Here is a 16,640-nt window from a genome sequence, read left to right as displayed (position 1 = left end):
ATGTTTTTAAAAAAAGCTGCGCGGAGGCGAGCGGCGCTTCCTCGTCGTGCTGAGCGCTATCGGCGTGTCGCGACATCTACGGAGCGGGAAGGAACGTGCGAGATGTAGAGGAGGGGAGAACACGGGAAAGAAAGAAAGAAAGAACATCACCGCTGGCCGGGCACCGGGAGCTGGCACCGGCCCCGAACCGGCCCCCGGCACCAATAGGCAAAGTGTCTTAAATTCATTACTTGGCACTTATTGAAACTCGTGACGTCGAGAATGGATTAAAAAAGGTGAAGCAAACCTGAGTGAAACAAAATATATTGTACTGACAACAAATGCAATGAGATAACAGCATCTTGCTTTCTTTTTTTTTCTCTTTTTTCTTTTTTAAATAACTTAAAATACACTAGAAAAAATATGGTCAATATAAATAATTTTGTTTTCATGGAGAACAAATAGATACAAAGCCCGTCCATACCAAAGTTCGCGTAGAAGAGCTTTCCCTCTGTCTTGGCAATAAGCATGAGGGTCAGATGGCGAAATCTGGGATAACAATCACTGACTGCAGGGTACCCCAGGTTAAATAGCTATACGTCTCTCAAATAATAATAATAATAACCAAAAAATCACAAGGTTACGTGAATAGATACACCTTTATGAGATAAAATGTAAATGTTTGACAGTCAACTATCAATTCACAAGTTATAGCCAAAATAAACTTTGTTCGTGTGTATCAACATATTTTACATGTACCCAGTACCTCTTATTGGAAATTGCCGTGGTGTCAAGTAGTGGTTGGGAATTAAATACTCTTTTTTTTTTTTTCCTTTTCCTTTTTTTTTTTTTCCCCATTTACTTTTGCCCTCAGGACAGGAGAGACCCGGCAAAGGGAGGCGAACTCCGCTCTCCTGGCGCTTTCCGCTCCCTTTTATTTCAGAGGTGGGACAGCAAACGACCAACAAAGATTTGAGAGTGGGAGAGGTAGCGCTTGATCTGCCTCTCTCTGCCTGCTTCCCTCCAAGATTAAAGGAGAAAGAACCCAGCCACGTTTGTTTGTTTGCTTTTGTGGTTGTCTCGGTTTTTTTTTTCTACTAAAGATGAGGGTGAAGTGCAAGTGAATCAAAGGACTCCATCAATGAAATACAAATACATGCAACCCGGAATGCTGCTGGAGGAAGTATCCCGGACAGTTTCCCATTAGAAATTCGCAGAGAAATCATTGTCTTTTTTTTTTTCCCCTTTTTTTTGTTTCTGTTCGTCGTAGTCTTTCTTTCTTTTTTTATTTTCCTTTTTTTTTCCTTTTTTTTTTGTCGCTATTCCAGACGTGGTTGTTAAACTCAAGTACCTGATGCAACGTGAAAGGAGGCCCGCCTCTCTTATCAAATTTCTCGTATTAAAGTGAACTTCGCAGAAAAAGGTCAGTTTCAAAACCTGTGAACTTCCCAGCTGCGCGTCCTCTAATTCCTTAAATAAGTATATATCTCCCGTCCGTTTCTCCTCTCCCTCGTTTCTTTTTCCTTTTATTCTTTTTAACTCTTTTTTTTTTCCCCTTTTTTTTTTTTTTTTGTGGAAAAAAAAAATAATAATAATAAAGCAGCAGCAGCAGCGGCGGCGTCGCGGTCACAGCCCGAGGGCGGCGGCGTGTTTCTTGGCCTTGAGGCGCAGGTCGGCGATGCTGGAGTTCTTGCTGGTGGTCTTGGCGGCGGCGGCCGCGGCCACCACGGAGGCGGCGGAGGCGGACTCGGCCAGGGTGGCGAGCGGGAGCCCGAAGGGCGGCGCGGGGAACATCATGTAGGGGGCGTGGGCCAGGTGCGGGTGCAGGTGATGGTGCGCGTGGGCCACGGCGCTGTCCAGCTGCAGCTGCGCCTGCACCTGCGGGGGACAAAGCGGAGAGGGCGGCCCGTGTCACCCGCGGGGCCGCGCCCGCGCCCGCGCCGCGCTCCCGAGCGCACTTGCCTGCTGGAAGGGCATCCTGAGCGCGCCCACGTTCACGTAGGGAGCCACCCGGCAGGCCTCGAACTGCGTGGCGGCGCCGATCAGCACCCCTGGCAAGGGGGGGCACGGCGCGGTCAGGCCCGGGCGGGGCGCGGCCCCGGCCCCCCCCCCGCGCGTGCCCGCGGCGCGCCCCCGGCCCGTTACCTTTGTGCAGCTGGTTCTCCTGCTTGCGGCACTTGGCCCGGCGGTTCTGGAACCAAACCTGCGGGGAACGGAGCGGGACACGGCGTCAGGGCAGCCCCGGAAAGCCCCGCAACAACAACAGCAACAACGATAACAACCGTAATAATCATTAAAAATGATTGAAAATGGCCCGAACCCCGCAGACAAAGAGCGCGGGTGCGCCCCCCGCCCGGGCAGCCCCAGCTCCGAGAGCAGAAGGGAAAGAGCCCAAAGCCCCCGAAAATGGCCAAAAGCAGCGCGCACCCCCAGGGAAATGATTGCCCGAGCCCCGGGCTCCTCTTCCCGCACCAACTCCCAAAAGGCTGGAATCGCCCTCGATACCCGCTGCTGACGGGCGGTAATGGCCTGAGAAGCTGCGCTCATTAATAAATAAATTAATTAGCTCTGTCTTACAGAAAAACTCAACGACAACAGCGTTTTATGACTTTTTATCGTCTTTTTTTTGTGGGGGGGTGGAGGAGAATTGCGGTCCTAAAAGCTTCGCTACAAAGAAGTTTCGAATTTCTCTGTTCACTGGAGTGTAGCGCAGAAGCGGAATAATTATCTCATTATCATAATAATCTAATTTGCTTGCACCGAAGAGGCTGCCCCGTTAGACAAGAACGTACTTTTAATATTGGAAATGGAATCGTTAAAATAAATTCCCAGCCTGAAGTTCTGCTGGCTTTGGGAAAGGAGGGAGGGAAAGGGGGAGAGCCGGTCCTAAAACATCCCCGTTTTAACCCAGGGCTCTGCAGCGCATCCCAGCAGCCGCATCGGCCAAGGAATCCTTTCCCCGCGGCCAGAAAAAAAGAATAAAAAAAGATAAAAATTGCATTTTTTGAGGTCTTACTTTAAGAGACAAATATAAACGGGAATTCCTCCCGCCCTGTCATTTTCTCCAGCCAGGGAAAATCTGCCCAAGAGCTACGCTCGCCCTCAGCCTCCCGTGGAAACAAACGCGCCTTCCGTCATTTACAAATTAGAGCAGATACGAGGCAAAATATTATTGAAAAGCGGTTTTTTACGGGCGGATTTCTAGGGAATGGGTTTAATCTATGTAAATCTCCAAAAGTTATTATGCACCCTGCGATTTGGCATCATGGGAGCGCGGATTATGCGCCGCCGCCGCCTCCTTTGTCGAGCACCTCCCTGCTCCATTTTCCACAGCCAACAACTTTTTGCCTTGGTTTTGTCAGGGTTTGGTGAACGGAAATAAAAAATAAATTTCAAAACCACGAACAAACACAATTAAAAACCAAGCAACCAAAAACCGAGCAGCCAGGAAAAAAAAAAAAAAGGTTAAAAAAAAAAAAAAAGCAACCAAAAAATAAAAGGAGGGGGAGAAGAGAGGGAAAATGAAGAGTTTTATTTTTTTATTTCTTTTTCTTTTCTCTCTTTTTTTTTTTTTTTTTTTTTCCGTTCAGGCTCTGACAAAAGCTGCTCGTTTTGAGTTTTTCGGTTCCCCGTGCCGGCTCTGCCTCTGTCCTCACAACCTTACACGATGCAGGGAAAGCCCCCAAGGACTGAGCGCATACTCGGGTGCAGATGGTGCCTGCGAGCACAAAGATTGAGGGGGAGTATCTGTTACAGCGATACTTTCCACCAGCTGCAGATGTTCGGGGCCTAAAACTTCTCCATGTGTTCCAGCAAATAATGACCATCATTTTCTCTTCTTTTATTTTCAGAACGGAAATACACCGGAGCAGCTACATTTGTTCTCATTTGAGGGATCTCCCCTTCCTCTCCTCGGCTCATCCCGACAGAACTCGCAGGGAGCAGCCCAGGGACCCGTTTGGAAAAACTTTGGGAGGGTGCAAAGCGCAGGTTAAACCCAGAGAAGCCGCGGCTTCCCGGGAGGACAGAAAGCTCAAAATATCTCGGGTTAATCCCAGACTTTCTGTATTCCATAAACCCCAACAAAGCACCTCGCTCAATTTTCGTGCCGTTTCAACATTTAGGAACTACGGGGCGAAACGGGCTGAAAATGCCTCTATCATTGTTTCACTCGGCGGTGTCTAATTCAGTTCATGCTCGCCACATCCATGACGGGAATCGCTGTCCATGGATGAGCCGGGCAGCGGCCCCGGGAGCGGCTGCCGAGGCGGGGATGGAACGGCGGCGGGGCTGGGATCAACCGCGGCAGAACCGGGGGACACAAACCCCGGGCACGCAAAGCCCTGCGAGGCCGCGGGCAGATTTGCGGGGGAAGTTGGGAGCCGGGGAGCTGCGGAGCCGCCTCCGGGCCCTGACACAAGGATGGGGCTCGTCCCCATCGTCCCCCCGGCTCTCCCCGCGCACACGCACCCGCACGGCCCCGGCTACCTGCACCCTGGCCTCGGAGAGCCCCAGCCGCTGGCTCAGCTCCTCCCGCATGAACGCGTCCGGGTAGTGCGTCTCGTCGAAAAGCCTTTCCAGCTCGTTCAGCTGCTCCAGGGTGAAATTCGTCCGGCTCCTCCTCTGCTTGATTTTCGTCTGCCCTTCGTCTTCCATCGCTTTCGCATCCTCCTTGCGCTCCTTCAGCTCTGGGGACACTGGGCACGACACAGCAGTCAGAGCGGCGGGGCCGGGGGCACCGGAGCTGGCCCCGCTCCCGTTCCCGCCGCTCTCGGCGGCCGTGGGGACGCGGGCGGGAGCGCCCCGGGGCCGGGGCAGCCGGGAGCGGGGCCTGTGCGCCCGGGCCGCGCTAGGCCGCTGCCGTGCCGGGCTCCGCCGCCGGCTCCGGGAACGCTGCCGGGGGAACGGGCTCCGCACCGAGCCCTCCCCTCCGGCCCCGCCGCGGCCCCGGGGGATGCGCAGCAACAGGTCCCCGGAGCCTCCGCCGGCCGCCGCGGCCCCTCCGCGCCCCCGGCATCCGCTGCTCTCGGTCAATTCCCGGCCGGAGGCGCGCCCCGGGCCGGAGAGCGGGGCCCGCGCCCCGACCCCCGGGGCCGCCCGGCCCGGTCCCGCCGCACCGATCGCCTCATTGCGGGCATCCGACCGGGGATGCTCCGGGCGCTCCGCCGGCCCGAACAAAAGGGCGGCAGCGACCCGCGGGTCCCCGCGGCCACGGGCACGGGCCCGGCCGCTTCCCGCAGCGCCCGGGAGCGGCGGGCGGGCGGCCCCGGTGCCGGCCCCGCGGTGCCGCGCGGAACAGCCGCGGGCGGATCTGCCGAAGGCGCGGGGCGAGCGTGGGCAGCGCGGCCCGGCCCCACGAGAGTCCGCGGAGCCGCGGGGGAACGAACGGGCCCGCGGGGCCGGGCTTTCGTTGGCGGCGCGGCTTCCCGTGGGATGCCGAACGGGAATGGGAACGAGATCGCGTTCGGAGCAAGTTAAATCCGGGTTTACATATTTTAATCTAAAAACTTCGAGGCCGGCCGCCCATCTCCCGCGGCCGGGAGCGCCCGGGCAGCCGCCCATCACCGCCGGGGGCTGCCTCCCCGCCGGCCCCCCGCGACCGCGGCCGCCCCGCGCGTACCGACCCCGACGGGGGAAGGGGGGACGGGGAACGGGAACGGGGGAAGGGGGAGCCCGCGGTGCCGCCGTTACCGTCGCTGAGCTTGGGGGTGGCCGCCTCGGCCGCTCTCTCGGCGGCGGCGTCGGGCTCCCGCGGCGGGGAGCGCCCGGCCGGCCGCGCCGCGGGGCTGCCCGTGTCCTCCCGGCCCGGCTCCGGTGCCGCCGCCCCGCCGGGCTCCCGCGGGCCGCCGCCGCCGCCGCGCAGGGGCCCGCTCTCCAGCACCTCGCGGTAGGTGATCAGCTCCTTCTTCTCCTTGGCTTTGGGATCAAACGACTTGGAGACGAACGCCGTCAGCTCCTCCATGGCTCAGGGGCGCGCTGCCCCGGCTCCCCGGGCGGGCATCCACGGGGCGGGGAGGCGGCGGCGGCGGCGCCCCGGGCCGTGCCGAGCCGGGCCGGGCCGTGCCGCCCGACGTGCAGGGCTCCCGGGGTCTGATAGCGACGCCGCGATTGAAGTGGCACTATTTATACTTTGCAAAGCCGGCCCCTTGTTCCCGGCGAATTACCTCCCCTCGGAGCTCTGAATGGACCCCTTCCTTCCTCCCTTCCTTCCTCCCGTGCTCGCCGGCCGCCCGCCCGCCGCGGGGCACTGCGGCCACGGCACCGCCCGCCCGCCGCGCGCTGCGCCCTAATTAATTTAATTAGGCGCGGGACCGTGCGCGAGGTCCCGGCTGAGCGCGGAGCGGGGCCGGGGCGGCGGGGGAGTGGCCACGGGACGCGCGGGGGGGCGGCGGGGACGCGCAGGCTCCGCGCACCGCCCCGCGCGCCTCGGGTCAGCCCCGGGCACGGCCAACCGGGGCGGCCCCGGCCCCGCGGGAGCCGCAAAAGTTCCGCCGTGGGCGCCCCGAGAAGCCGAGGGGACAAATGACAGCGAGGGACATCGCGCTCCTTCCGCGGCCGCGCAGCGAGCGCCGGATAGAGCCGAACGCGCCGATATCGCTGATATTGGTGTCCCTTTGTTTTTTAAAATCCCACCGCGGAGCACTTTTGTCGGCGGAGCTCGCCTCTTTCCCACCTTCGCTAAATTCTAATAAATTATTCAGAATTGTTTAACTCTTGCCTGCGTATCGATTTTTCATTGACCTTTGGGGCGATGACTGCACATAACGGAGCGTTCATTTACCGGGGCAGGGTCGGCACCGGGGGTGGCGGCGGGGTTTATTCCGAGCCGGTCACACGCGACCGTGTCGCGACAGGCAGCGAGTCCCGGTGCCCGCTCGGGAGCCGCTCCCGCGCGGCGATTTCGATCCCCGGGGCACCGGGCACCGGGGCATTCGGTGTGACGGGCCCGCCGCGGCTGCCGACCGGCCCGGTGACCCTCTCCGGCCCCTCCGCCCTGACATTTCGTTTATTCCCACGCGCGTCCCGCCGCTCCCGTGGCGGGGGAGCGCGCGCTCGGGAGCTCGCGTTAAACGAACCAAATTCGGTAGGAAAATCGAATTAAGCGGAGCGATGCGATCGTTCTGTTGCATTTCTGCTCGGTGCCCGGCGGAGGCTCCGCCCGGCCCGGTGGGTCAGGCTCGGTCCGTGCCCACCCGCGCCCGGCGCGCTCCGTCCCGCGGGGCGGCTCTCGGTGCCCACGCCGCGCGTGGAGCGCTGCCCTCCGCCCGCGGGGCGGCTCTCGGTGCCATAAACCCCCGGCCCTCCCTTAACTCTCCGGGACGGAACGAAGCCCGCTCCGTGCCGCTGTGACACGGGGCGGGCGGGACACGGGGCGGGGGGGATACGCTGTGGGTCGCCATGTCGAGCACTGTACAGACAGCGCTCCGTGGGCTCAGCACCCCCGTGGGCAGCGGGACCCCGACCCCGGGACCACCCACGCTCCCCTCCTGCGCGTCACCCACGGTGTGTCACGCCGTGCGCCCGTGGGTCACCGCGTTGGTCGCCATGTCGAGCACTGTACAGACAGTGCTCCGTGGGCTCTGCACGCCCGTGGGCAGCGGGACCCGGTCCCGACCCCGGCCCGACCGCAGCCCGACCCCCGCCCGTCCCGCGTGGGCGCTCGCCGGCGCGCCGCATCGATGGCTCGGCGCTCGCTGCGGCCGCCTAGCCGCGCTCGGCGGTGGATTGGCGCTGCCTGCCCACCGCCCCGGAAGGCGCTGGGCTCGAACCGGGGCTGCGGCGGCTCCGCCAGGTACGGGGGACACGGGGGGCATTGGGGGGCACAGGGACACGGGGGGACACAGGGACACAGCACCGGCCCCCGAGGGCACGGCAGGGCTGCCGGCGGCCGCTGCAGGGCCGGCTATGCTGGGCATCGCCGGCGTGCGCAGGGCTTGGGCCTTGGGAAGGAGTCCCTGGAGCTGCTGGTGACGGGGAGCGGCTCCGGGGGGATCGCGGTGCTCCCGGGCCTGGCCGGGACCGCTCGGGAGCTGCCCCGGTGCGGGTGCCGTGCCCAGACCGGGCCGCTCTCCCGGAGGGTGTTGTTCCCTGGAGCCCCGCGGCTCCCGGCAGTGCTCCGAGGGCTCTCCGTGTCCTTATGGTGAATTTGCTTCTCCGCTGCAGGCGCTCGCTCCCCGGTGGATCAGGAGGCGCTGCCCCGGTGACCGGAGGTGTGAGGATGGGCCAGGGTTTGGATGGAGGAATTGAGCGGGTTGGAGCCGTCTGTGCTGGGAAGAGGAGGAACAGAGAAGGGAGCGGAGCTGGGAAGGGGATGGAGCCCCTGGAGGGGCTGGGGGAGCTGGGAAGGGAATCAGCCTGGAGCAAAGGGGGATCAGATCAGGGCTGGGAAGGGCTCAGCCTGGAGCAAAGGGGGGTCAGGGGATCAGATGAGAGCTGGGAAGGGACTCAGCCTGGAGAAAAGGGGGATCAGGGGGTCCCTTGTGGCTCTGCACAGCTCCTGCCAGGAGGGCACAGCCGGGGGGTCAGGCTGTGCTCCAGGGACAGGGACAAGAGGAGAGGGAACCGCGTGTTTTGATTTTTTTAACATTATAAATACAAACCAGGCCAGGGCAGGCAGCGGCCCTGTCCCACGTGTGCATTCCGTGCAGGTGGGGATGGGCCGGCGCTCCTCGGACACGGAGGAGGAGGGCAGGAGCCGCAGGAAGAAGAAGCACCGGCGGCGCTCCTCCTCCAGCAGCTCCTCGGACAGCCGCGCCTACAGCCGCAAAAAGTCGGGCCGGAAATCCAGGTCCAGGTCGCGCTCCCGGGATCTCCCGTCCTGGTCCCACTCCTATGAGAAAAGGTGCATTTGTAGGAGATTCTAGAAACTCATGTTACAGGAGGAAGCTGGAAGGGATTGGATCCCACGGGTTGGGATTTTATGGCACAGATTGTTCTGAACCTTAAGGGATGGGAAACTGTTTTCTGTTTGTCAAAATAATACCCCAGACCCACCACCATGACCAGAAATACCCACACCTCCTTCTCCCCAGGGGAATAGGGCAGGGAATGTGCAGGTCTAGAGGGAAATTCTGCTTTAACCCAGGGGAACCCCAGGAGGTAAAACAGCTCTTCCTTTCTTCTGCCAGCAGGGACATGTCCCTCTCTCCCAGGGTGTTCCAAGCTCATCCTTGGGCACTGCCAGGGGTGCAGGGGCAGCCCCAGCTGCTCTGGGAATCCCATCCCAGCCAGGAATTCCCAATTCCCAATGTCCCACCCATCCCAATGGGAGCCATTCCCTGGGTGCTGTCCCTCCATCCCTGTCCCCAGTCCCTCTGCAGCTCTCCTGGAGCCCCTGCAGGCCCTGAGCTCTCCCTGGATCCTTCTCCTCTCCAGTGTCCCAGCCTGGCCCCAGCCCTGCAGCAGCTCCCTGCTCCATCCTGGCTGTCTCAGCCTGGCTTGTGCTGCTGAATTCACTGGGAGGAGCAGCTGGAGAACTCTCCTGGTGTGTCCAGGAGGAAATGGAGTGGCTGCAGGCTGGGAAAGAACCTCAGGGGTGCATTCCCAGCCCTTTCTCCTGCTCCTGCTGGGATCTCCATCCTCCCCAGGGCCAGGCCAGGGCACCTTGGATCCCGTTATTCCAGGGATCCCAGGGCATCCCAGCTGCATCCAGGAATGATCCAGGGCTCTGCTTTGGGATCCTGCCTTTGCCCCTGGGGCAGGGCAAATGCTCCTGGCAGGTCAGGCTCTGTCCATGTGGGTTTATCCCTGACCCCCAGGAATCAAAGGCAGAAGTTTCTGGAATTCCTGTTCCTCATCCAGCAGGAGCATCACATTCCCTTTCCAGGAGCATTAATTCCCTCTTCTTCAGCATTAATTTTTGTATCCTGCCCAGCATTCCAGCTCCTGCTGCCCTTTGCCTCATGCTGGACCATCCCTGAGCACATCCTGAATTCCATAAGAATATAATATAATATAAAATAATATAATATAATATAATATAATATAATATAATATAATATAATATAAGTATAATATAATATAGTATAATATAATATATTAAATAATAAATTATATTATAATATATATAATTTTATATTTTTAATATATATTATATTATATTATATTATATTATATTATATTATATTATATTATATTATATCACACATAAAGGTCAAAACCAGAGAATATTGTAATTGTTAATCAGTTAATTACTGGGGAGATGGGGAGGAAGTGTTAATATTTGGATTTTGGGTTAATATATTTTCTTTCACCTTTCTCTTTGGTGGAGAAGAATTTATTCTTGGAATAGACAAAACTGGAAGGGAGGGAAAAAGGAAGAGACCCAATTGAATCCTGATTGGACTCAGGAGGGAACTGCCCTTAAATGAACTCAAGTGAAGTAAATCAACACTGATTAACTGATTACTACTAAGAGTACTTAAGGGCCCCACCCAAACTTCATTTTTTGCCTGGGATGTGAATTTTGGAGGATCAGCTCTTTAGGGTAGCAGCGTCCCTGTGTATGTGAATTATTTGCTATGGGGGAATATTGGGATTTGAGGTTTCTGGAATCCCCCAAGTCTGTGCATGTTTTCTCAGGAATCCTTGGGGATTTGTCCCTGTTTTCTGGGGGTTTTGGGAGCAGTGCCAGCCTCACCCTGGCTGGGTTTTCTCAGGAATTGTTTGGGGATTTGTCCCTGGTTTTGGGGTTTTTTGAGGCAGTGCTGTGCTTAGCCCTGGCTGTGTTTTCTGAGGACTCCTTGGGGGTTTTTCCCCGTTTTTTGGGAGTTTTGGGAGCAGTGCCAGCCTCACCCCTGGCTGTGTTTTTTCAGGAATTGCTTGGGGAGCAGTGTTGTGTTTTCTGAGGAATCCTTGGGGTTTTTTGCTGTTTTTGGGTATTTTGGCAGCACCAGGCTCACCCCTGGCTGTGTTTTCTCAGGATTCCTTGGGGTTGTTTTGCTGTTTTTGGGTGTTTTGGCAGCACCAGGCTCACCCCAGCTCTGTTTTCTCAGGATTCCTTGGGGTTTTTTGCTGTTTTTGGGTATTTTGGCAGTGCCATGCTCCCCCTGCTCTGTTTCCTGAGGATTCCTTGGGGTTTTTTGCTGTTTTTGGGTGTTTTGGCAGCACCAGGCTCACCCCTGGCTGTGTTTTCTCAGGATTCCTTGGGGTTTTTTGCTGTTTTTGGGTATTTTGGCAGCGCCAGGCTCACCCTGCTCTGTTTCCTGAGGATTCCTTGGGGTTGTTTTGCTGTTTTTGGATATTTTGGCAGCACCAGGCTCACCCCTGGCTGTGTTTCCTCAGGATTCCTTGGGGTTTTTTGCTGTTTTGGGTATTTTGGCAGCGCCAGGCTCACCCCAGCTCTGTTTCCTCAGGATTCCTTGGGGTTGTTTTGCTGTTTTGGGTATTTTGGCAGTGCCATGCTCCCCCTGCTCTGTTTCCTCAGGATTCCTTGGGGTTGTTTTGCTGTTTAGGGTATTTTGCCAGCACCAGGCTCACTCCTGGCTGTGTTTTCTCAGGATTCCTTGGGGTTTTTTGCTGTTTTTGGGGTTTTTAGCAGTGCCAGGCTCACCCCAGCTTGTTCTCAGGATCTTGGTTTTTTGCTGTTGGTATTGCAGCGCCAGGCTCACCAGCTCGTGCAGCGCAGGCACAGATCCAGCAGCAGCTCCTCCTACGGCTCCAGGAGGAAGCGCAGCCGCTCCCGGGGCAGAGGCAAATCCTACAGATCCCAAAGGTCCAGGTCAAAGAGCAGGACCAGGAGGTAAGAGTGACCCTAGGAGAAAACAGCAGTGGTGTTTGACTGCAAAAACATTCCTGGGAAATCCTGCCAGAATTCCTGGGCTTGGGGTAAATGGGAATAACGGCTGCGGTGATGGTTCACACCACACATCCCTGGAATTCCTCATTTGGAATATACATACAGGGCTTCCCACTCTGTAAATCTTTCAGTTACCCTGGTGGAACACTTTTGAAGATAAAATATTTATTTTGCATTTGATTCAAGCAAAAAAACCCCATAAATAGGGTCTTGTGTTGTCATACAATCATTTGGAAATGTCTAGTTTTTTATTTTTTTCCTTTGGTTCCTGCTTTCCATAATTCCCACACATAACACTGGCTCCCTGCAGTTCAGAATAAACTGGTTTTCTCACCTGTGTTCCTCTCAGAAAAGGATGAGTCTTTAGTTATGCAATCTTTTATTAATATTTAAGGGTGTCTGCAGTGAAAGTTTGCATGCATTGGTTTGTGACAAACAAATATTTCACAATTTAAATATTTAAATCTTATCCAGAAGTTGCAAAAGGTATTATAAAATCTACTTTTATTCTTTAATTAAAAGGTGCTCAGGTTGTGTTTGTGTGTATTTTTCAATTAAGAGGTTTAACTGAAGTTTATCCTGGCTACCAGGTTTCCCATTAGCATTTTCTATTGATTTGAAATTAATTATTGAGTGGATCGGGCACATCAAAGCTGTTTGGGTCCCTATTTAAAATCTTCAGCCAGGTGATTTTGTGGGCCTGCACGAAGAATTTGTTAAACCTTTGGTTTCCATGTCCAAACCAGGAGAGCTGTTGCCTGTAAATGTTGAAAAATTGTTGTTGAAAGATGTGAATATTCCCCTTTCTCCATGGCTTATTCCCAGCTGTTCACTGGAGGAGCTGCTTGGACCCTTTATTGCTGCAGTGCCTTTGTAGTAGAAATTTGATTATTTAGAGTCAGAAATAAATTTAGAAATTAAACTGCCTGACCTTTCTTAGAGCATCCTCCCCATCAGAGCTGTTCAGCTATTTTTCTGGATTTCCACTTTTTTTGCTAAGAAAATCAGTTTGAGCCCACAGAAATGTCAGAGGAATGAGGTGAAAGGGAAGAGTTTTCACATATTCAGTGTTAGGAAGTGTGATAAACTGATTTAAAATATTTTTTATTATAATAAAACAATATATAATAAATTACAGACCTCATTAGCTAGGGCTTAATGGTCATACAATAATATATAATAAATACAAATTGCAGCTCTCAGTAGCTGTGGTTTAGTGGTCTTCTTTCCAAGGGGTTTGATTTTAATCATGGTTACAATATATAGAAATTAGGCACCTGAACTTGAAAAACCTGGCTACTGCTAGGAAATATTTGGTGTTAAATGGTTGATGTATCAGATATTTAATGTATCAAATATTTGGTTTATCAAACATTTCATGTACAGAGTGTGCAGCACCAGCGGGGTAGAGCTGCACATTCCTTTAAATGCTGATTCTGTGAATGTGGTTCACACCCACAGAGGGGAAATATTGCTAAATAACATCCCAAATGATCCCACAGGAGCCCAAAAGCTTAAAGTTAAACCCAACAGGACCCAACCTATCCTTTACTGTAATTTTTTCTGAGTGTGGCACTGAGCAGCTCTGCATTAATCTGATTTTGGGGAGTTAAATCTTGGTTTAGCACAAAGCTGCTACTCCAGGCCTGTGCTTGCCTGCTTGTCAGTGATGCCAAATAATCCCTTTTCTGCCTCAAAATCACTCAACCCAGGGGCTCTCCAGCTTTCCAAGGAGTTCAGGATTCCTCAGGCTGGAAATGAGATTGTGGGAGAGAGGGAATGTGATGGAGGGATAGAAAAAATAAACCTAAAAATACAAATGGTGGGAAAAGGTGGTTCAGGATTGAGGGTTCCCCATCTCTGCCCCACCTGGTGCAGGTGTGACAATGTTTGTCCTGGAAAATGTGTGTGTTTCTAGTGCTGGCATGGAATTCTCATGAATTCCAATTTTTATTTGTTCAGGGCGGCACAACTTCTTTTCCTATGGCTTTCCAAGGCAAATCCTGAAGAAACCACTTGTAAATAATGAATAAATAATTAATAAAAGGTTCCAGAGGAGCTCAGGCAGCCCCTGTGTTCCTGTGTGAGGAATGGGTTATCCAGGGGATAAAAAAGGGAGGAAAAGCTGTTCCCACCTGGAAAGGGGAGCTCAGCCCTGGTTTGTACCCTCTGCTGCACCCCCAGAGGATTATCCCCTTTAGAAACCCAGAAAAACCAAATTTCTAAATTTTATTTTATTTATTAGGAGTCTGCCTCTAGAAAATCTCCTTCCTGTTGGAAGTTAAGGTCTTTTTTGTGGTCTCTTTAAATGCCTGGAGTTGGTTTTGGTATAAATCATGCAGGTGGCACAGATTCTGTACCCTGTAACATCTTTTCTCCTCACAATCTTCTTTGAATTTGTTTTTCAAGGTACTGAAGGTGGTGTTAAAAGTAATGTGTTTTTTAATAACTTCTCTAACACAGGTGTTTTATTTGAGCAGGTGATTTACAGATCCCCAGCACTGAGATAGATCAAGTTTTACTTTGAAAAGTTGGATTTTTATAATGCTGTGTGTAAGATATTTTAAATAGGTGTTGTTTGCAACCTAAACTGATTTCTTGTACTTTAATTGGAGAAGAAAACTTGTGCATATTGTGGTTGTTTTATTTCAGATGCATTTTTAGGGTGGAAAAAGTGAGGATTCCCAATATTGCTTGTACTTTTTTTAAGAACATAAGAAAACTTGTGCATATTATAATTATCCTATTTTAGATGCATTTTTAGAGTTAAAAAAGTGGAGCTTCCTAATAACAGTTGTGTTTTATTGGAGAAAATAAGAAAATTTGTGTGTGTTGGCTGTTTTATTTTGGATGCAGTTTTTAGGGTGAAAAAAGTGGAGCTTCCCAATAGTGGTTGTGTTTTATTTGAGAAGATAAGAAAACTTGTGCATATTATAATTATCCTGTTTTAGATGCATTTTTAAAGTCAGAAAAGTGGAGCTTCCCAATAGTGGTTGTGTTTTATTTGAGAAGATAAGAAAACTTGTGCATATTATAATTATCCTGTTTTAGATGCATTTTTAAAGTCAGAAAAGTGGAGCTTCCCAGTAATGCTATAAATTCCAAGCTGTCCTACAGTGAGGGAGTACAATGCAAATACGACTTAATAAGATCACAAACTGAATTTCAGCAGAAACAACCAAGATTTACATTAAATTAGGAATTTTAAAACCGATTTAGTTTGTTTTACTGAGCATTTGCTTAATAACATTTCGCCTCCTCACAATCTTTTTAAAGCCAATAATTCGCCTGCGAAGCGCGGGCACATCCTCCTGTGGAAAAATTGGAAGCAACAGCTCCCTCTCTGCAGCCAGGCATCCAGAGCTGGGAAAGAATATTTCAGCTCCACAGAATTTAATAAATCATCCCATTTCCTAATTTGATCATATTAGATGCTGATGTGGAAGGAGCATTTCAAATAGCAGCTCCTCATTAATATACATCAGGCTGGGGAATAGCAGGGAATGCTTATGGAGGGATGTCACAGTTCCTGTTCCGTAGTTTACTAAGTGGAACAGGTTGATGTGATCCTGGGTGTTATTTGTCACTGTCTTGCTAAAATGGTTTGGGTCGAGTTATGGAGTCCAGGCAGACGGGGCTGATAAATCAAAAGTGGATTGAGTGGACAGCAGGCAGTGATTGATACCGTGACAGGATATGAGGAAAGGAATCTTGATAGGAGCATGCCCCATATTGAATATGAGAAGGAAAATGGCCCTGGAGTATGGATATTATTCAAGGAAATGAGAATAATAATATCATCTTGAAATTATTGCTGGGTGAAGATTAGGGGAGTTCTTATTAGAATATTCTGCTGCAGGATTCTGGGCTGGATGGAGCCCTGGGAATACTGGGAGGGTTTCCACTGGGATTGTTCTGCCAGTTAATCACATAGAAAATACTCTGCAGCAGAACTTGCTGCACAAATCTTCTAATTCACGGAGCTTTAAATAGAATTAACCAAAAATGTTGACCTTTATTCCCTGATTTCAGCCAATCCTGGCACTGCCTGTGAATATGCAAGTTTGCTTTATTGTCTGCCAAATGGCTTTGGCTTCTCCCATTATGTTAAACTGCAAACTGCTGCCTTGAAATATCTTTAATGCACTTCAACTTAAAAATCCACACAAAACCAGCAAGTGCATAAAATATCTTTAATGCACTTCAACTTAAAAATCCACACAAAACCAGCAAGTGCATCTGTACACGTTGAAGAAGAAAAAAAGATTTTATGGGAAGTAATCCTGCCTGGAGAGCTGATCCTTGGCAGTGTGGCTGAAGGAGGTGTTGGATCAGGTTTTACCTCTTGTTTCTTTGCCATTCCCCCAGTGTGATTATTTCACGTGCAGGTTATTGCAGCCAGGGCAGGGCAGCAAACCCCAAACCTTTGGCACAGCTCTGGCTTTGGGGATGCAGAAGCAGCTGCCCCCATCCCAGCAGTGAGAGCTGGAATTAACCTGGCCTCAGCCTGGCACAGCTCTCATTTGTGCTATTTCAACCCAGAGCCCTCAATGCAGTGGGAAAAGAGTCATTAAATACCTGAGAGTAAAACCCCACTGATTATGGGGTTTTGGGGTCTTTGAGAGTTTCCCTTATAATCCCTTCTTAAAAAAATTGCTGTTATATATTTTATTGAAGGGTTGGTACTGCACAGTTTGTAAGACTTTTTAAAGATTGGATCACTGAATGCTTTTGTATTTGTGGTGCTGGTACCTGTCTCAGTTAATCTCCTTTTTTCCATGCAATTATCTTAGTGTGGGATTGAAATGCTCGAGTCTTTCCACATTAAAACCTGGCCCATCAGGCCTCAGAGCTGATAAGAACT

At 52.4% G+C, this 16,640-nt stretch overlaps 2 protein-coding genes across 3 annotated transcripts in view; one reads left to right on the top strand and one right to left on the bottom strand.

Annotated features, from left to right (window-relative positions):
* Positions 1–345: 345 nt before the first annotated feature.
* Positions 346–6,324, bottom strand: SHOX2 (SHOX homeobox 2). Of its 2 annotated transcripts, XM_064721463.1 has the most exons (5): positions 5,671–6,318; positions 4,468–4,676; positions 2,125–2,182; positions 1,942–2,030; positions 1,473–1,857 (listed from the first exon to the last, which is right to left on the bottom strand). In XM_064721463.1, exons 1-5 carry the CDS (start codon positions 5,939–5,941, stop codon positions 1,606–1,608), a joined length of 879 nt encoding a protein of 292 aa, XP_064577533.1. In that variant the 5' UTR covers positions 5,942–6,318; the 3' UTR covers positions 1,473–1,605. The 2 variants fall into 2 exon arrangements, with proteins under 2 accessions (XP_064577532.1, XP_064577533.1); XM_064721462.1 differs by lacking the exon at positions 1,942–2,030 and having other exon boundaries at positions 346–1,857; positions 5,671–6,324.
* Positions 6,325–7,732: 1,408 nt separating this feature from the next.
* Positions 7,733–16,640, top strand: part of RSRC1 (arginine and serine rich coiled-coil 1) — a 103,132-nt gene continuing 94,224 nt past the window's right edge. The window contains exons 1-3 of the mRNA XM_064721497.1: positions 7,733–7,771; positions 8,628–8,822; positions 11,601–11,719. Of these exons, the coding sequence (XP_064577567.1) occupies positions 8,634–8,822; positions 11,601–11,719 (308 nt within the window). The 5' untranslated portion in view covers positions 7,733–7,771; positions 8,628–8,633. The remainder of the gene's footprint in view (positions 7,772–8,627; positions 8,823–11,600; positions 11,720–16,640) is intronic.

This window comes from Zonotrichia leucophrys, chromosome 9 (assembly GCF_028769735.1).
Source record: "Zonotrichia leucophrys gambelii isolate GWCS_2022_RI chromosome 9, RI_Zleu_2.0, whole genome shotgun sequence".
Taxonomy (NCBI): domain Eukaryota; kingdom Metazoa; phylum Chordata; class Aves; order Passeriformes; family Passerellidae; genus Zonotrichia; species Zonotrichia leucophrys.
This window is presented reverse-complemented; position numbering and strand designations above follow the sequence as displayed.